A 21,252-nucleotide genomic window follows, 5' to 3' on the forward strand; every position below is an offset into this window, starting at 1 on the left:
CCCAAGTTAGCACAAAAAAGGATCACTCACCCACTGATGTAAATTAAATAGTTAATAAATGAAGGGCCCTTGAATACAGCAATTTTTTTAGTGCAATAAACTATATTACTTACTTCTTTTTAAAAACCATGAATAGAACATATAAAACTTTATTCCATAGACATAATAGAGAATTACGAGATGTACTTTAGTCCTTTGTTATAGCCAATTAAAAAATAGGAACAGAAGTAAAGAAAATAAAGAAGGAGAAGGAGAAAGATAAAGAGATGCAAAGAAAAAGAGAAACAGACATACATATACATTTGGGGACACAGAAATAGATTTTGGTGGTATTGTTATTGCCATAATGTTCTCAGGTAACATGACTGCCAAGACATTTACACATTAAGTTCATCAAACATTTATTTCACACTTTTTCTCTCAGCTGCTGAGGATATTATGGTGAGAAAACAGAGTTTCTGCCCTTAAGGAGCTCACATATCTAGCAGGGGAGCAAGACATTAATCAAGTAATCACACAAATAGCCATTTGTATTAGTTTCCTGTTGCTGTTGTAACAAATTACCACTAATTTAGTGGCTTACAACAACACCCATGTATTACAGTGTTTCCCCAAAAATAAGACATAGCCGGACAATCAGCTCTAATGCATCTTTTGGAGCAAAAATTAATATAAGACCCGGTCTTATTTTAATATAATATAAGATTGGGTCTTTAATATAATACAATAATATAACATAATACAATATAATATAATATAATACCAGGTCTTATATTAATTTTTGCTCCAAAAGACGCATTAGAGCTGATGGTCCGGCCAGGTCTTATTTTTGGGGAAACATGGTATCTTACAGTTCTGTATGTAGAAGTCTAACATGGGTCTCACTGGGCTAAAATCAAGGTGTCATCAGAGCTGCGTTCCTTTTTGGAGGTTCTAGGTAAGAATTCTTTTCCTTACCCTTTCCAGTTTCTAGAGGCCACCCACATTCTTCCTCATCTTCAAAGCCAGCGGCATTGCATCTTCTGAGACATTCATTCCCGATTTCATCTGCCTGTGACTTTCCCTCTGCTTCCCTCTTCCACTTTTAAGCACCCCATGATTACATTAGGCACACATGGATAACCCAGGAGACTCTCCCCATCTCGAGGTCAGTTAATTAACAACCTTGATTCCTGCAAACTTAATTCTCCATTGCCATGTAATTTAACACATTCTCAGGGGATTAGGATGTAAACTTCCTTGGGGGACCATTATTCTACCTGCTACTCCATTTGATTACAAATTGTGCTTTATAGAAGTCATTGACTTAAATAGGGGTCATGCAGGGAATCTGGTCCCTCTCCTCGCATAAGACCACAGGATATGGTGAGGCCAAAAAGGAACACCAATGGAGTCATGAATAGGGGGTTCATACCACTATTTCTCATTGGCAGCTGGGTTGGAGACACAGGAAGCAGGAGCCACACGATCTGCAATCCGCCGTCCGCCGTCCGCTTCTCTGCCCACCAATCAACCAACCAACCAACCAACCAACCAACCAACCAACACCCTAGTGTAGCCACGACAGTTACATTAGTGGCTAATGGCTAACTGGTTACAGCTGATGGCCACCCAGCCACAGCGGATGGACATCTAATAACCGAGCCAGCACCTTTCCACGTGAGGCCGAGAGCCTGGAAACTGCTCTCCTGGCTCTGTACACAAAATAGGGCTATGACCTGAGCACAAATACAGAAGCATGGCATTTCTTGGCAATATCCTGAGTTTTGTTCTTTGCTGTCTGCATTTTTTTGTGTTTTCTGTTTCCTCTGAGATGCCCTCCTCCTCAGTCTCTACATGTCCATATTCTAACTACCGTGTTTTCCCGAAAATAAGACCTAGCCAGACAATCAGCTCTAATGCATCTTTTGGAGCAAAAATTAATATAAGACCCAGTCTTACTTAACTGTAATATAAGACCAGGTCTATAATATAATATAATATAATATAATATAATGTAATGTAATGTAATGTAATGTAATGTAATGTAATGTAATAATATAATATAATATAATATAATATAATATAATATAATATAATATAATATAATAAATTGTCATGCGGGGTCTCTGGTCTGACTCCCCACATGAGAACGCAGGATACGGCGAGGCCAAAAAGGAACACCAATGAAGCCATGGATGGGGGGTTCATACCACTATATTCTCGCTGGTGGGCTGGGCTGGAGACACAGGAAGCAACAGCTACACGATCCACAATCTGCCCTCCACTTCTCTGCCAACCAACCAACCAACCTTCTTGCCAGCGTAGCCACGGCAGTTATATTAGTGGCTAATGGCTAACCAGTAACAGCTGATGGGCAACTATTCTCAGCTGACGGCCATCTACTACCCGAGCCAGCACCTTTCCACATGAGGCTGAGAGCCTGTAACTGCTCTCTGGGACTCTGTCCCCACACTCCACCCCCCACCCCAGGGTCTCGCCTCACAATCTATGCAACAAATGTCTTCCGCGAGGGAGCCTGTGCCATATTAGCCTATAGGCACCTATGAAACGGAAGAAATTGTAGTCATAGGAACCAACAATGGCAAACCCCTTCCATCTGGGAGGATACATGTTGGGTTTTGTCCTGGGAAAGGAGGGTCACTGCCACTGGCACCTTTCCCGGTTTGTGGCCCGTTGGCTGCATAGGAAATCCCAGACCTTTATGGGAGTGCTTGGGGTCCCTTGCATAGTTTCAACATGTAACAGAACAGGGGACCCCATAATAGGCCACAGCGAGAGCACATATGTTCCCTGCAAAATTGTCCCGACATTGGGACCTCCGTATATCACCGTCACTTGCGGTGGCCACTCAGCCACCACCCCGGGTATCACTTGCAAATCATGGATCAGACCAGCCCCCCAGGGGCTATCAGGCCAAACCACCGACAGTGGGGGCTTTTGACCCGCCAGGGCCAAGTCCATTGCTGCCATTCCACTGCTTTCAAGCATATGGGTGCTGGCAGCAAAATGTTTCCATTTCTGCCATAGCCTGGCTTTAACAGAGTCTCACTTGTGGTAACCTATAACTGAATGGGAGCGGCTGTTCGATTTAGCAGAGCTTCTACTGGTGCGGGCCCTCCCTTCCGTGGTCTCTCATTCAGGATTCTCAAGACGTCCCATAGACCGAGGCCCAGTTGCGCATCGTGGGAGGGTGTTTTGACACCTGGAGGCCTTGCTTAAAAAGTCGATTGTCACAAATGTTCCTATATCATCTTTTCTTACTGCTGGGTGATGAACACACAATGGGATTTATAGATGATGTAATACAGAATTGTACACCTGAAATCTATGTAATTTTACTAACAATTGTCACCCCAATAAATTTAATAAAATAAAATTTAAAAAAAAAGTCGATTGTAGTGTTCAATCATGCCAGCTACTTGTGGATTGTATGGGGTATGAAACAATCATTGTATGTCTATCCTGGCAGCCCAGAGTTGCACTTCTTGCCCCGTAAAATGGGTACCCCTGTCACTTTCAATGACTTGGGGGCATCCATAGAGGGCGCACAGCCATGTAAGAGCGACCACTGTATGCCACTGATCCGCAGCCAGACACAGCCAAGCAAACATCAACCCCGTAGCAGAGTCCACTGCTGTAAACACATACATAGCATTGTGGGCCTTAGGTAGGGGTCCAATGTAGTCCACTTGCCAGCAAGTGAGGGGCACCCTCCCTCAAGTAATCTGCTGTGTCTCCCAGGGGAGCCTCCGCCTTTGGGAGCTGTCCTGGACACAGACGGCACAGTCATAGCAGACATCTGCTATCTCCTGCCATTTAAAGGCAGACCCCAGCGCCTGCTCACCTGCCACATGGTTTGGCTTCCAGCATGCTGCAATTTCCTATGCAGCCAACGGGCCACATCAGTGGCAGGGGCCTGTTCTAACCATCGGACCCATGCTAGAGTATCTGCTTCATCATTACCTGGGGACACTAAGGGGAAGTCACCTGTGACATGCATTAGGGTCACCTCCATTCTCTGCCCTAGGTCACAGAGGTCTTGCCACATGTCTTGACCCCACAGTGGACGGTGTCCTACCAACCAGTTTTGGTGTTTCCACGTAGGGAGCCACAACGTTAGGCCCCGGAACACCGCCCAGCTGTCAGTGCAAATAACTAGGGGCCCAGGCTCGTGGTTGATTACCATCCACACAGCCCGTAGCTCAGCCCACTGGCTACTCTGGCCTGTCCCAGTATCAAACCAAATGGTGTCTGTTTTGGGCTGCACACCAATAGCCACCTAAATGGTTGCAATTCCCCAGCTAGAACCATCAGTATACCAGGCATCCTCAGGTACTGGGGACTGTCCTTCTCTGTAGGCGAGGCCTCCAAGTCCTCTCCCATAGGCAGAGCGCTTGGCTCATCCTGGGCTACAAGCTCCACAGGCCCCAGGACCTGTTGTAGCTCTGTACTCAAAGGGCTTGAAGTAAGGGTGCTACATTGCTCCAAGTAGGCACCCCACTTCGCAAGGGTGGTGGTCTGTGCCACCCCCATTTTGAGTCACTGGGTTCACATACAGATCCACCCCTGGACGGGAGAGGTTGTTCGAACCAACACCCGTGCTGTTCCTGTGATGGCTACTGTGGCCACTAGGGCTGCATACACAGCAGTCAGCTGTTTCTCTATTAGAGAGTAGCGGACCTCCGCTCCTTTCCACAATTGGGACCAAAATCACACTGGTGACCAGAGACGCTCTTGCCGTTGCCAGATGCCCCAACCGTACCCCTCTTGAGTTACATGAACATCAAGTTCAAATGGGCAACCAGGATCTACTACTTGTAGAGCCTGTGCCTGCTGCACTGCCCGTTTTGTGGCAACAAAGTCTTGCTCTATAGTCTCTGTCCAATCCCACAAGTACCCCTTTTCTATCATGTTATACAAGGGCCTTGCCATTTGTGCTAAATGGGATACAAACACCTGCCAATACCCCAGCAGACCCAAATACGTCTGCAGTTGGGAGACCATGGTCGGCTGCAGAAATGCTTGTATTTTATCAATAATCATCTCAGCTATGACCTTTGACTTACCCAACCACACAACACCCAAAAACTTGACAGATAAGCTAGGGCCTTGGACCTTTTCCTCATTCACTGCCCAGCCACATGACTTCAGGTAGCAGAGAAGAGAGGGAGCTGCTTGCTCTAAATCTGAAAGAGAATCAGAAGTTAGTAATATGTCATCAATATAGTGAAACAAGATCACAGAAGGATGGGTGATCCCACTGTGCCAAGTCCTGGGTTACGAGCCCATGGCAGATAGTGGGGCTGTGCAAGTATCCTTGTGGGAGGACTTGAAAAGTCCACTGCCACCCGTCCCAGATAAAAGCAAACTGCTCTTGACACTCAGGTGCAATGTCAATGGAGAAAAAAGCATTTGCCAAGTCCACTACATAGTGATACATTCCCAAGCAGACAGTCAGATGATCCATCAAACCGTGAATTGCAGCGTGCAAGGGTGGCGTCTCCTTATTTAACTCCCTATAGTCCAAAGTCATTCACTGGGTCCCATCTGGCTTCTTGACAGGCCATACTGGGGAGTCAAAGGGACTGTGCGTCGGCCTCACGATATGTGCCTTCTCCAATTCCAAAATTGTACGACCAATCTCCTGCTGTCCTCCCAGTAGGCGGTACTGTCACACTGTAACCATGCACCAGGGCTATGGCAACACTTGAGGAGGGTGGTGAGCATGCCCACATGTCACCGCTTTCACCACCCGGATCCGGAGACGGAACTCTCCTACCGACATCTGTAAGCTGAGGCCATGTAGCATGTCCACCCCTAGAATATATTCCGGGACGGGGAAGACATAAACCTTGTAGGTACGGGGCGGGAAGCCTTCCTTTACCTAGTGGTAAGGAAACAGCTTTTACAGTCAGTCTTTCCTCCATAGCCATCAGTGCTGATTGCTGGGCCAGGGAACAGTTCTGGGTTCCCATAAACAAGACTGCAGTCTGTGCCAGTGTCAACTAGGGCCAAAACCCTCTGCACATTAGAAGGGGACCAATGTATGGACAGTTCCACGTGGGGCCTCTGGTCCCTGCTCGTCCCCTCTGACCAGGTACCTTGGCCCCACCCCTAATCAAGCTGAAAGGAGTCGGCCTCAAGTGGTTGCATAAAGTCCTGGAGGGACACAGGTCGTGCTTTCCCGGACTTCCCCTTTGGGCTTCACTGGAATTGCTGTTCAGGATGCAACTATTTCCAAAGTCCAAGAGTGCATTGGGTTGTCTGTCTATCTTCTCTCGATCGACCCCTGCTGCCCCGAGATCATGCCACATCTGTGTGCGTGTCACTCTCTGAGGCCGACCTTGCCCCCTTACTTTTGATTTGGGCTTCCAGGTCTTAACTTCTCAGACCTCCTGTCCTAACTTCCCTTGCCGCCAGCTTTCAACATCCCCCAGGGTGGCCATGGCAGTTGTAACTTCATGGATCCACCGCCCCACATAGTGTGTAAGGATGGCAACCAAGGATCCAAAAGCACTCGCAGGTGCAGTGTCCAAAACCAGATCTCTCATGCTGGTTGTAAAACGCTCGTGATCCGGCCCCCGCATATTACGGCTGAAAATAGCATGCCTCATCCCCATTTCACGGATGATTTGAGTAAGTTCAGTATATGATTGCCATTTACTCGCAGTGTCTGGAGGCTCGCCAGCCTGTCCCCATACTGTGCATACAGCAGCAGTGAGCCGCTCCATTAGACTGTGGTTGCCCTGGTCTTGGGTCAACCTATGGCAATTCTGTAACTTTTGTCGCAGGGACAGATGCACTGCCACAGAGGCTAGCTTTTCCATTTCGCCTGGGAGCAGAGAATGCTGTTTGCCCCTTCATCCCATAAATGTAGCAGCCAAGCCAAGATTGGCTCTCCAGAGCGCTGTTGGCACAGCCTCCCCAGCTCCTGCAGCTCAGTGGGAGTGTAAGGGGTGTAGGTTGTGAACTCAGTCACAGCTGGGTTGCCGGCAGCAATGCCCCCGGGGCCCAAAGGTTGCTCACGCTTTACCTTTTGATTCAAGATGGGCCGAGCCTGGGGGTTGTGAGCTACATTGTCTCCACTCACATCGTCCGCCTCTGCCTCAGAGTCTCCACTGTGAAGCTCCTCGTCTAACAGGCGGAACCGAGCTCCAGTGCCTCCCACCAGGACTGCTGGTCCAGCACCGGGGCTATTCCAGCAAACGCTTGCTCCGAGTCATGCTGCACCGCAGTGAGGAACATCCAGCCCACAAGGCCGGCTGTACCCTTCGCCTCCTCCGGTAACTGCTCAGCTGGAACCTGCAGGGCCCTCTCCACGATGGCTGGAGAGCCACCCATGTCCTCCCACCCTTCCTCGGTGGTCCAACTCCTGAGAACAGTGGCTACCGGGCACCACACACTGTGTGGGGGCCACATGTCCTCCTGCCCAGAGTCAGACGCCATTCCTACCTGGCTGGAATCCTGCTCGCCGCTCCAGGTGTCTGATTGGGTGGAGGCCTCGGTGTAAGATGTCCACAACCCTTGGAGCCTACAGCAGCAGCAGATTACCAAAATGAAGGCGACGCCTTCCATGGCAAGAGGGTGGTGTGCCATCCGGAGGCTTGAGTCTCTCAGGCAGACCGCGCCTCCTGTTCTGGTGCGGCTCCTCCTGAAGCTCAGCTTTCATATGTATAAACTGCTCCATTACCCCTTTGGGGATTCTGGCTGGCACCACACCCTGCTCGCTGTGCCATGTGCCTTGTGGGGTCTCTGGTCCCGCTCCCCACATAAGAACGCAGGATATGGCTAGACCCAAAAGGAACACCAACGGAGCCATGGATGGGGTTTCATACCACTAGTCTCGCTGGAGGCTGGGTTGGAGATACAGGAAGCAGACTCTACATGATGCGCGACCCGCCGGCCGCTTCTCTGCCAGCCAACCAACCAACCCTCTTGCCAGCGTAGCCACGGCAGTTGTATCAGTGGCTAATGGCTAACCGGTAACAGCTGATGGCCTGAGCCAGCAACTTTCCACATGAGGCCAAGAGCCTGGAAACTGCTCTCTGTGACTCTGTCCCCACAATATAATAAATTATAATAATATATAATATATATAATGTATTATAAATATAATATAAATAATATAATATTATAAATATAATATAAAATAAAATACCAGGTCTTACATTAATTTTTGCTCCAAAAGACGCATTAGAGCTGATGGTCCGGCTAGGTCTTATTTTCGGGGAAACACAGTAGACTTTATCAAGTGGAAAAATGAAAAATATACTTAGTTCAGAGTACTTTTTTACCGTTAGGATTCTCCATTGGCCCCTAATTGAACTTGTGCGGAAGCCACTGCATTAAAATGAGTTCTGATATCTTAAAACATATTTTAAAGTATTCACACTGGATTTTTCAGGCACTTCAGTTTGGAGCACAGAAGGAAATAAAAGGAGAAACCCAAACCCTCTAGGCACCACTGAAGAGGGACAGAAGTTAGTGCCTTGAAAACACTAAGGGGGAGTATTCTGTTTCTTTAAGGCCTTGCTCAAAGTAAAAACAGGTAAGTGAGAGTTGATAGCCAAAGAACAAAATAACACTGTACTCTAAATGGATTGCAAAAGGCTGGTGTTAAATTGTAGTTCTAGGAAGAGTTGCAAGCTTGTTCAATGGCAAAAGCATAGAATCAGATACAAGCTTTCGAATCCTGCTTCTTCCAATTAGTCGTGTGACACTGGGAGAATTTTTTTTAAAACCTATTTGCTCATCTGTAAAACAGGAATTACAAAAGTGACTAGTCATCGTGCCTGACACAAAATCAGCATTCGAGAAATCTTTATTGCAGTGTGAGAAAAGATTCAGAGAGGTGAAGTAACTTGTCCAAGTGTATACAGATAGAACCAGGCCCTCAAATTCTAGCATATTAAATCATTTTGCTGAGGTTTTTTTCAGTTCTTTGGAAATATGTAAACTATTCATGGTCCTTGTGGCACATCTTTGTAACTCAAAAATAGTCGCCTCTATCCTAACAGAGATCACTGCACAGAGTTTTCTGTTTGTTGCCTTGTGACTACAGTAGCATTTCATTTGAAATAGAGGATTTTGTAGTATGTGGTACATCAACTTGCTTCATCTGTGGAAGGCTGATTATTCTAATCTTGGCCCTGAACGAAACTGAGATACAGAAAATGGAATAGTGCTTCTGGATCCTAGTCGTCTAAACTGTGCTGAGTATGGGAAAAGAAGAACCTTTTAAACAAATTAAATATCCCTTTGAAACAAAATCCTGAAGCCAATGCCCTGGATACCAAATTAAAGGCTTAGGGAATATATCAGGGGTCTTCCCATTTTACAGTTGTCACACAGGAATTTCTTTCCCCTTCATTTTGGTTCACATACTCCACTTCCTACAAACAGTTCTCATTTTAAAGCTTAGTTCAGTACCAATTGTTCTGCAAATTTGCTTAATGTGGTCTGGCACATTGAAAAAATGAATTGGAATACAAGAGTAATTGGGAGCATTTGAATGGAGTGGAATAAGTGGAACAGAAACTAGAAGACATGGGTGCCCTTGGACTTATCTTACCATCTGGGACTTATTTTTTTTCCTGATTGTAAAGGGAGAGGGCTGGGCTACAGGGTCTCTAAGACCCCCTACCACCTCTAGCGTTCTGATTCTATAAGCTCCCCTCCCACACTAAGGTATTAGAATATAAAAGGGTGTGGGGGGGAGCTGGGGAGGGAGATAGTTTGGTGAAGGGGAAAAAACTGCAGGCCGGCACGTCGTCATCTGAGCTTAGCACATCTTGAATGTGCAAGATATGGATGTGGGAAGAGAGAGTGGGAAAACGAGCTAATAGAATAAAATGTTTACTTTGCTAAGGATAGGGTCCAAGCAAGCTTGCATCATTAAAACCTTTGAAGCCCAACCTCCATGCAGTATTGTTGAAAACCTACAAAGAGCTGGGAATTAAGGAACAAGACCTCAGATGATTATATTAACGTTTCTTTTCTCTTAAGTTTGGTTTTGTTTTCATTGAAATGTATTCAGCAGGTTAGACACAGGCTTCTACCTGCTTTGCTACTGGCATGTGGGGACAAGCAGCTACAGAAGAAAAAAAAAAGGATTGCTATTTCACTCTTTTATTAGTTTTCAGTTTTTTTCGCAAGATTTGACATAGTTTTTGTTGCAAGATATAAAATCTGCCGCTCAAAAAGTATGCCATGTGTTATTACGAGTCAACATAAATAAATATAAACTCCTACTCACTATAAACTTCATCCAGACCAATTTAAATATTGGCCTAATTCAGTTATGAACAATACAATGGGAAGTTACCAATTATTTGCTTAAAAGCTGACCTTACAAAAGGTGATTTGTATTTACCTTGATGTTTTGTCATGTATATAATCCAATCAGGCAACCAAGATATAAGAATCAGATCCTTAAACATGTTTTTTTCATTTTCTGTAGTTCCAGAGGCAGTAACAAACAGCTCTGGGAGTGCCTCTGGGCAAAAGATAAAGGAGGTTACAGCTTGTGGAAGTGGTAATTAGAGCCAATTACAACTTGACTTATCTGCTTTGTCATTAAAATGCCTGTCAGACCTCTCATTTTTCTAAACAGAGGAAAAGAAAAGGTATAGCTTAGTGGGGGGAGAGGGTTGGCCAAAGGGAAGGGATTTCTAATTCTATTCACAAACTTACCATGTAACCTTAGACAAACACATTGCCTTTTGGATTCAAACTATGCTTTTCTCAGTTAAAATCTAACTCTTGGAGCTAAAAGGGACCTCAGGAAATAATCTGCTCCAGTCTCCTGCCATCAAGAAACTAAGGTATTATTGTCCCATTTTCCAAATGAGACGTGAAAGACCCAGATAATTCAAGTAACTAGAATGTCTTCTGCCTCCTAAGTGCAATGGATTTGATTTTGGTCTCCCTTTTAGCTTAACTGTCATGAGAATGAAATTATTCTCCTCACTTTTCTCACAGATGTTGTATACATGTTAATACATAATAACCACAAGGCCCTTTGAAAATACCAAAGGAAGCCTATAACATTAAGAGATACTAGCACTTGGAATAGATGGGTCTCAAGGAAAACACGAATGGATTTAGCCCTTTGAAGAACTAGCTTGAATAAATAGAATTACACTTAGTTAAAAGGACCACTTACTTTCTGCAAATATGTATGAGTATAATTAAGAGTAACAACAAATTGAGAAAGAACAGGAATGCCATTAATAGATTTATCATCAGGTTAGAGAGAGTAATCAAAAGAGCAGGTGAAATTTTCCATGTAAAACAAAAAATCCTGAACAAAGTGGGGTCCTTGGGGAATGGTAAAAGGGAATTAACGAGTTTTTCTTACAATTTAAAAATTCTATACAACCTCTTTTTGCCTTTTGTCCTTAAAATTATCTGCAGTCTGGCCACTGAATGCCGGGACTCATTATCCACCGTCCTGTCTCCAATCTTTCTTCACCTTGCATTCTAAACCATTCAAATTACCCTACCCAAAACCCTACCCAATCACCATCTTTACCAGCTACTTTGAACACATCAGCCTTCTCACAAACCCTTATCCTCCGTATTGAATTACTCATTCAGTATTTCAAAGCCCTCTATCAGTCCATTCTAATCTAGTCTCTTTCCCAATCCTTCTCTACTTTTGTTCTTTTTCTTTCAATACACTTTCCCCTCATATACCTGAAACAAATCCCATCCTTGCATCTGATAAGTCATCTCTCTTCACCTTTCTTGAAAATCAACAGGTATTTGATGTGAGGGCTATATGGAAGGAGCTGAGCCTATTTAATAGGTAGAAATCTTTTCCTAGTTATTTGATATAATTAGCTAAAGGAGATTGGAGCCAAGCTCTCTCTTCTTTCCGTGTTTCTATCAGGGAGGAGAAGCAAGGGCAGAAGGGTCTGGAGCAGAATGTGGAAGAGTGCTGCTGAGTAGAGACTGCTTGGAATATGTGCTAGTTCCGAGTATTTATTCCTTCAATTAAAGCTTTGTCTTTAATAAAAGCCTCAATTTCTATGGTCTTCCTTGGTGAAGTTGTGTAGTAGTAGTCCCTGTCAGAGACAGATCCCTAGAGTGGGGGAGGGTGGGGGAAGGGTGATTCCCTTAGTTAGCCAAGTAGGCACAATGGTGTCAGGAAGATTATTCCAGAGAGGGTGGCAGTCTATATTGTAACTTTATGGCAGTACATACTTGGGGGAGTAAAACTCTTAGGCATGGGTGGGAGTGGGCATTGTTATTAGATCCAACATGAGTGATGTGGGCTGTCTGGTTGTTACCTGGCAAATATTGAGCTTGGAAACAGTATGTATTTTGGATTTAAAATTTTTATTTACCTCCATGTAACAGTATATATAAAACGTAGCACACACAAAAAGCATTTCTGAAATTTGGGATTGGCACAGATTACAGTGTTTTGGGAAAAAAAAAAACTTCAATTGTGAAAGAATTTTCATCTCTAAGGGTAGATTTGATTTCAAGATAGCCAAAAGTCACTTGAGACTAAGTCTGGTGAAATAAGGTAGATAATAATCTGAACATGTTTTTAGTGAACTAAGGATGTAAAAGGATGACCTATCTTAGAGTGTCTACAAACCTCACAACATGCCACCCTCAAAAGAAACAATGGTTACTGGGATAAATAAGTAATTGTTATTAAAGTTTGGTTTGGGGCACAGATATGTGTATCTGATTTTATGATACTAGAGGGGGAATGGGCAAAGCTAAGGGAAGACTACAAAATATTCAGCTTTTTTGGAGGCCAGGTAATAAGGTTTTCCATCAACTTACTATGGCTTCAGGATAGTAAGCAGCTTTTGTTATCAAGTGTGGATCAGCAGCTCTGCTTGACTTAAAATGAGTGATGCAGCTGTTGGGAAGCAGAAAATGGTGCTGGATTACACAGACAACCAAAACTAACACAAACACACACAGGCTTCCTGGTACGTAAATTATTTTTGAGGTTAAAGATCTCGTTTTACAGAATTTAGTATATAACAGATTAAAAAACCAAATTTCTTGACCTCCCAATATTAAATAACTAAATGTGCAAAAGAACCACCATTAAATAGGGCTTCAAAAGCTATACACTTTCTATGAAATAATATATGCAGATTTTCAAAGCTGTGAAAATTCAATAAAGAGCACAACACATTTTGGTCACTTTATTAAATGATATTAAATAGTTTAAGTTTCAACTACTAAACAGCACTTTGAATGGTGAAAACACAGATAGTATTATTGTCATACTTGAATGCTTTTCTTTAAAAACACAATTCCAGTCCTTATATATATTACAAAACAGCCTTAAAGGAAGAAGTGACATCTTTTCTACAGTACTTAAGATACTCAATACAGAACTGAAAAGCAGTCTAACAGAAACAAAGGCAAGTCTTCACAGCTGTATGATTTCAGCAGCCAAAGCTGGATGATGGACCGAAACATTACTATACAACTGGGACAAAACATATACAATATCACAATACTAAGCAAAAACGCTTTACACCCAAAGAAATAAAACAGGTTACAAAATGTGGAGAATTTAGCAGGCAAAACTGTATTACAAGCAACATTTTAAATCGTCATTTTTTAAGCCATTGCAACTATTTAAAACAGCTAAAACAAATATAAAAATGAGCCTTTTTAGTATCTTATTGACGTGATTTTGTCTTTAAATATTTGTTAAAGCTTGATGTTATACTCAAAGTACATATTATGTAGCTAAAATGTCAAGTGAGAAGAGTGTATGCAAAGTGGTCCAAGTTTTATTTCAAACTCTCTTATTCCAATTACTCCTTCTATGTATTATTCTTTAAGTCATAGTTTCATCCATGGTGAAAAAGGTTTAGAAGTTTGCCTAAAATTTTCACATCTATGTCTTTGAGCAAGTAATTAGACCATGTTGAAAGTTCCCAGGTCTAATAAATCAGGTTTAAAGTATTCTGGACTTGTAGAAATACCAACTGATAACAGTTGGCCAGAGTGTACTGTCTTCAAATATGTGTCTCATAAATCTTGTCTTTTTCATTTCTCCTAAAGTAAGCACACATCTCCCCCCTACCCCTGCCAATTAAATAAATTTGATTATATGGCTATCATACTATTCAAATATATAGACTTTGTTAGTGATAATTCGTCACGGGGAGGTGGGGGGTGGATCCACCAAACCTCACAAATTCTGTATCACAAACTTAGTGCTCTTGGATGTTTTACTACTAGTTCTTTTCAAGATAAAAATGGAAATCTCTTAATCATCCAAACATCTCAAAACAGTTTTAGCTAATGTTAAACTGATTCTAATCCAGTGATACATAGAGCAAATCGATCCTCCACCCAGCTTTCTTTTTTCTGGAATTCCTTAGGTGTTTCCAATACCTGTTACATCATCATCTCAAAAATGTCTTTGCCATGTTGAATTGACTCCCATAGTCAAACAATCTTTTTAAGAAACTCATGAAACCAAATTGTACATGAATAAACTTATAGGTTATTTTTTCAGGCCATGATTAAGAAAACAACATGTAATGATTTTCTAGTAAAACCTTATGAAAGGGTATTTGATGCATTAATTTTGATCAGAAAATTGCCTCACAGAAAAAAAAATCAAACTTTGAGACATAATTTAAGAAAACGTAGGGAAGTTGAGGAAAAGAACATGATGATGAAGAAGAGCATAGAAGCCAGTGATTTGTATCTTTAAGAGGAATTAATTCACAATACTGACAGTACTGGGAATTGTTAAAGCACATTCCTCATGTGAACTTAAAGTCAGCAATGGTTCTGCCATTTTGATGTTGTTTATAAAACAGGGTGCGAACCTAACAACCACAACATCATCCTTAACCTCTTAAAATGCTAGAACTTGATTTTGTTAGATCACATCCCACTGCCAGCAACAGGATGAAGCACTAGCACTGGCACCAAGCATTTAAGAGATGTGCTTTATATTAGTGCCAGGAGAGAGAAAATTCATGTGTGGAAGATAATCCATAACCCTGAAATTTTACCAGTAATTATTTCAGCACATATAACTGAAAATAAAAAACGGCAGAAAGACTAAAGAAGAAACAGGAATTCTCTTCTTAGGCTGTACTTAAGGCTGTTTACATAATGCTAAGATAACTGAAAGACTCCTCCAAGTTTTAGAGCAGTAGTATTTAAGAATATTGCACACAATTCTGTGTTAAAGATAACCCTTAGTTTCTAACTTTCAGTCACAGAGATGATATAGCAGGAGCCCACTTTCAGACTTCAGTCAAAAGAAGATTAAAACCATTTCAATCACTTTAATCAAGAAATGGATTAAGTATAAAAGTATTTAATAACTTGAGGAATCAACTCTAAGAACTCAGCTGTGTGTTTTTATATGTAAAGAATAAACATATAAATCTGTATTCTTTCTTAAATTTATCAATTTTATGGTCGCTAAAAGCAGGCATAAAAATTTAGAGAGGAAATCTGTGGAGTAATTACTGTTATGGAAGAACTTGTTTTCACTGAAAACAATTTGAAATATCTTCTGTACTCAATGTGTGTAAGAAGATTCTAGGCAACATCACTGACAAATGTCAGGAAGAAATGGTACGCCCTATTAAAAAAATTAATGTGGAAGATTGGCATTTAAGGGGACCAAACTATTTATACAGTTGAGTTCTGTTAAGTCATTGATTCCTAAAAAAATAAAAGATCTTTCTATGATTTTAACAATCCTTTAAGCTTTTAGTGCAAAATCACATTGATTTCCCTTGGGAAGGTCCTGGATTTTTGCTTCTCATTGGGGGTGGTGCACGCTGTAATGGAGGTGGCTGCATACCACCAGCCACTGACTGATACATTCCTCTCATATCAATCTGCTGGTAGTTAGAAGGATTCATGATTAAATTTGGAGGCTTTGGCATCATGAGGTGACCTAGTGTTGCTTGTTGATAAGTCATTTGTTGCTGTTGCTGCTGATTGTACTGCTGCTGGAGCCTTCGGTTCATAAGTATTCGCTGAACACAGCTGATTAACTAAAGAAAGAAAAGGGAGCTGTTACAAGTGCATGACCTGTCTCAAAGAGGCAAGTATCAAGTTTTGAGTTAAAATCAATTTGTTAAGGGGGGACCATACCAAAAGGAAAACACATTATTATTATCACCATTACTAATTTGATGGCATTCACAGGACCATTACTGTAGAAACCAGTTAGTAACACCATTTAGGGCTAAATTCTCTTAATGACTTGACTATTGTATTGCAAGCAGCATTTAGGTTAGTTGCCATAGTAACCTGTTCCCGCACTGTGATTAGTCTCAAGTATTAGTTACAGCACTTTTTGTCAAGTCTCTCTTCTTTGTCATTCTTTTGAATATTTCACATGATGACAGACAAATAAACATTTTTAGTGACAAACACCAAAGAGAAAAAGCACTTGCAGTGGGAATAATTCTTGTCTGGAATGTCTCAAATTTCCTAAGATAATTTAAAACCACATAATTCTACAGTGTTTTCTAAGTAATATTCATGCCACAGAAATTGATTCCCTAGTGTCCAGAGCTGAAATTTTCCAGTGCAAGTAGATGGCTGGCAAACGACTGCTGGGAAAGATGATCAAGGATCCTCGAATATGCCAGCCTTTTTATTTTTTTTATTTTTTTTTTAACAAAGTAACATTTTACTTTTATTGTGATAAAATATGCTAGCCTTTCAAAGAATAACATAATTGACGTCAATAATGTTGTAATAACTGTACGGTGCCAGGTGGGTACTAGATTTATCGGGGGGAATCACTTCATAAATTATATAAATGTCTAACCACTAAGCTGTACACCTGAAACTAATGTAAAGTAATATTGAATGTCAACTGTAATTGAAAAATAAAATAACATAATTTAGTAGAAACCTGTGTCATATATCAGCTATAGGCCACTCTTTACTCTCAAATTAAATATATTAAAAAGTATACTTATTTGGGGAAGTTGTTTAAAAATGGTAAATGTGGTAAAAAGTCTAGGAGAAATTCCTTTTGAGATGTTCAGGACATATAAAAAATAAAATTATATGGAAGAAATCCTATATAAACTTCAAGGGGACCCATTTGGGAAGATGTTGCTCTTTTTAACAAAAGATATTACCTTTACTTGACATTACTAGGTTTTTTGACAAAATTTCTTCTGGAAATAACCAATGACCATCCATCCATTCCTATGAGGGATGGTTATTGACACAGGTCACACAAACCCAGTATTATAAACACAACCGAGAGATAGTCAGAATTCTTACCATTTGTTGTTTTGTCAACACGTCATTGTAGATTGCTTCTCTTCGTTTAACATCAAGCTCCTGGCTGGCTTGTCTACTTAATGCTAATGCCTGTACTTGGGCCTCTGAGAGATTCATGTTTTCCTTCCACTAAAAGAAAAAAATTCTAAGTACTCCTTATTGCAGTAAAATAATTAAAGTACTTGAAGATATTCAGAATTTTTAAAGTTTTTTCCCCCTTTTTCCTTTAGTCTTTTTAGAGAAAACAATGATGTAAAAGCAGAGTACTATGTTGTTCACTGTTGTACAAGGGTTGGCTATCTCTGGAATGAAACTATTTGGATTTAATTTGTGCAATTGGTAATTAAAATATGTTTATGTAAAACAATGCATACATTTCTATGATTGATTTCCCAATTCTCAGATTTCAACCATTTCTCGTGTCAACATCCAGGTAAAATTGTTGACTTATGCTTGGAACTATTATCCAGTCTACTATAATAGTATTTTACTATTACAAGTTAAGTTATAAGAATTATGTTATTTTCCCACAGAAGTAGTGAAGCAAATGACAATTAAAAATTAAAATAAATGGTGGGGGGAAGCGCATAAATTGCAAGCTGAAGTAAAACAATTGCCGATTAACTTACTACAGCTGAAATTATATCTTCAAGAGGCTGAATCCTCACTGCTGTCACACTGTTTGTTGCTTCCACAACTTTTTCTCTTCCTTGATTAATGAGGTCCTAGAAGAATGCAAGAAATAAGTTATACAGGATATATAAAATACAGCATAGTTTTAAAGTACAGGGATCCTTCCTCTTGCCAATTTATAGCACTTGGTTTTAAAACTCTTTAAGTAATTGAAAAGAACAGCAAACTTCAGCATCAATAAAGTGGAATAAAACTCATCAATGAGGGTCTTGTTAGGAAGATAAAAGTTTGTTTTTTATTGCACCAATAATTCAATAATTCAAATGACTCCATAAGTACATTTTAAAAAGGAAGCCACAGATTCAATTAAGTTATTAAATTACTGGTATAATAAAACAAAATTCTTCCTATTTAATTCATAATGGATTCTAGTTTTAAATCACTTACTTCATAATACTGGGCATTATATACTTAATGCTGCATCTACATGGCATTAGAATGTAAATCAGTGTGTGTATTTATCCTACTCTCAAACTTTAAGCAAGCAATTTGTTTATTCAAAATATTTTATAACTGAACAAAGCACTATTTCCCTAGCCAGTCAGCTGCCCTATTGTTCCTTAATTAAAATAATTCAAACTACATTAATTCAAGGCCTGATTCCCTTGTGCTCTGAATAAATCACATTTTACTACACTATGCTGGTTCAGAAAGGTCAAAAAATAAAAGAAAAATTTCTTAGTCTATTCGGAGGTAATCTTTTGGAGAATGTGATATTCCTGCATAGGGAACCCTCAACAACAGGGCACTTGAAATTGCCTTTAATTCAAGTTAAACTACTTTTGTACTTCACAACTTACCTCCAGCTGTTGATTACTCATTGCTGACAGGGCTCCCAAATTGAAAGGAATATAAGGAGTTTGAGAGTTGAAACTGACAGGGGGTAAATTGGTCCCAGTTGGTATGTTGAAACGCATGGTCAGTCCCTAAAAACAAAAAAATTATGCACTTCCACACTGTGATTTAAGACTTGAAATTCTACATCACCTACTGGTTTAGAAAAGAATCCACATTCTCAGATCTAGGAAATTATTAACACTCTTCCACACACAAACAAAACACCCTTTTCACCCGAAACCAAGATCTTATTACATGGAAAGCTTTAACCCCTAAAGGTGTACTCTTTTTCTGATAATTCCCACAGAATGGGGCAACTGAGAGAATTATGATGAGACTCCTAACATCACATTAACGTTAAAGAAGTTTGGTACAATGAGTTAGGATTCAGGTATTAGGATAAAATTTCCTATGCTCAGGCACATTTTTGCTCAAGTGGGTTGGTGTTTAAAACAGATATGGAACTATTTTAAATACTCGTAAAGTTGCTGCTGGAGATTGACATTAACGTCTAAGAACAGAATATTTTTGTGTTGTGATACATATTCAGTCAAAATTTAGATTCTATAGTATACATGCTGCATTTACTCCTACCTCAAACTCTAAGCTTCTGTATGTCTGTTATTACAGTGAGGGTGTTGAAGGGAGTTAAGTGATGCTAAATATATACCTTCCCAGTAATCTCTCAATTCAGCAAGTGCTAAGCAGAAATGGGGTTACCACTCTTTAAGTGGAAAATATTTTCTTCTCTCTTCCCACCCTACCAACCAAAGGTAGCCAAAGCCTGTAAACAGACTCTTTATCCAGGGTCTCTGTTTCTGAAGACTCACCTGTTTCAAATATGACCCTTTTCTTCCTCATTGTTCTTTCAAATGATTAACCAAAACAAAAATCAAAAAGCGTTTCAAATTAACTACCTTCTTCTCTGCTTCATACTCAGCCCAAGCTGCTTTTCTTTCTTCTTCAGTCAGCTCTTCTTCTTCTTTGTGGTCCAAAAGAGAATCATGTTCATGATATCCTACAATGTGCTCTTTATGTATTTGAAGAAGTTCTGCAAGTATGGTGTCCTGTTTAGAGGGGTTGAAATAACAGAATTATTTTCTCCCTCTGGATCATATCTAGTCTATTGTTAGACTAGAAACTGGCTGTTATACATATTTCTGGTATATATGATAAATTACGTAGAAAAGTTACTATACATGCAACACCAGCCTCTTACGTAAGAATTTCATTTATATTGCATGCTTTAGGGATTCAATTCTTTAATAACTACTTTCTAGCTTTCAAGGTTTTTTTTCTCTCGCACTTTTTTTCTAATTTTTTCATACGTATTTTGTTTTGTGCTTAGTTCTAAATTAATAAGTATGCTTAAATCAGAAATTACATTGGATGTACTAAAAATCATGGCTATGGCTATTCCTGTTTATACATGTTTAATAGTTTTATTTTCACAATCACTTTATCTACCAACCACTATACTAACAAAAACCAAATCTAAATTAAACAGCTACAGGAGAGTTTAACTGGAACATAGTCTTTATATTTATTTCAATTGTAGGAAACTCAAAAATAAATTACACTGTAAGGACCCATGGATCAAATTTAAACTGATATACACTGTTAATCAATTTATTATCATAGGTTTTTTTTTCAATTTCATGGTGTCTGAAGTCATTTTTTTAAAGTTAAAAAATCAAAATCTTAAAAATTGGGATCATTTATATATTCAGCAAGAACACCAAACTTCTACTCTGTGTAATTATGATTATGAGAGAGACACAAAGAGAGATTGGGGGTGGGTTAAAGTGAACGACAGATATGTTACTTGCTAATATAAAATTAAAATATTCACAAGCTGTTTATTAAGAAATCACAGATGAAAACCTGAATATTTAAAAGGCAAATTAATTCATTCCACAAAAGGATTTTTCATAGCTTGTAACAGCAAGCTCCCTTAGAACATGCTTTCTAAATTGAATGTGAATTTAGTGACGGAACATAAATAATTACTGGTCAAAGGAAGGTATGGGAAGGTATTTAGCACATTAAATTAAATTTGTATCTAGTAATTCTTTTTTATAAATTTTTATTCATATTGTTTTGGGTAAGCATTCTTTTATTTTTTTTTAAGATTTTATTGGGGAAGGGGAACACGACTTTATTGGGGAACAGTGTGTACTTCCAGGGCTTTTTCCAAGTCAAGTTGTTGCCCTTTCAGTCTTAGTTGTGGAGGGCACAGCTCAGCTCCAGATCCAGTTGCCATTGTTAGTTGCAGGGGGCACAGCCCACCATCCCTTGCAGAAGTCAAGGAATCATATCGGCAACCTTGTGGTTGAGAGCCCACTGGCCCATGTGGGAATCGAACCAGCAGCCTTCGGCATTAGGAGCACAGAGCTCCAACCGCCTGAGCCACCAGCCAGCCCCTCTAGTAATTCTTAATGCTTC

At 40.4% G+C, this 21,252-nt stretch overlaps 1 protein-coding gene across 14 annotated transcripts in view; it reads right to left on the minus strand.

The window, feature by feature from the left end:
* Positions 1–13,167: 13,167 nt before the first annotated feature.
* The window catches only part of ATRX (ATRX chromatin remodeler), a 251,334-nt gene continuing 243,249 nt past the window's right edge, over positions 13,168–21,252 (minus strand). For 13 of the 14 annotated variants that reach the window (XM_019716363.3, XM_074323977.2, XM_074323981.2 and 10 more), the window contains 5 exons: positions 19,725–19,874; positions 18,771–18,896; positions 17,907–18,002; positions 17,278–17,406; positions 13,168–16,025 (listed from right to left, as the gene is read on the minus strand). In XM_019716363.3, the coding sequence (XP_019571922.2) occupies positions 15,747–16,025; positions 17,278–17,406; positions 17,907–18,002; positions 18,771–18,896; positions 19,725–19,874 (780 nt within the window). In that variant the 3' untranslated portion in view covers positions 13,168–15,746. The remainder of the gene's footprint in view (positions 16,026–17,277; positions 17,407–17,906; positions 18,003–18,770; positions 18,897–19,724; positions 19,875–21,252) is intronic. The other variant, XM_019716366.3, reaches the window with a different exon arrangement.

Source organism: Rhinolophus sinicus, chromosome 18 (genome assembly GCF_057876585.1).
Source record: "Rhinolophus sinicus isolate RSI-liver-muscle chromosome 18, RSI-T2T, whole genome shotgun sequence".
Taxonomy (NCBI): domain Eukaryota; kingdom Metazoa; phylum Chordata; class Mammalia; order Chiroptera; family Rhinolophidae; genus Rhinolophus; species Rhinolophus sinicus.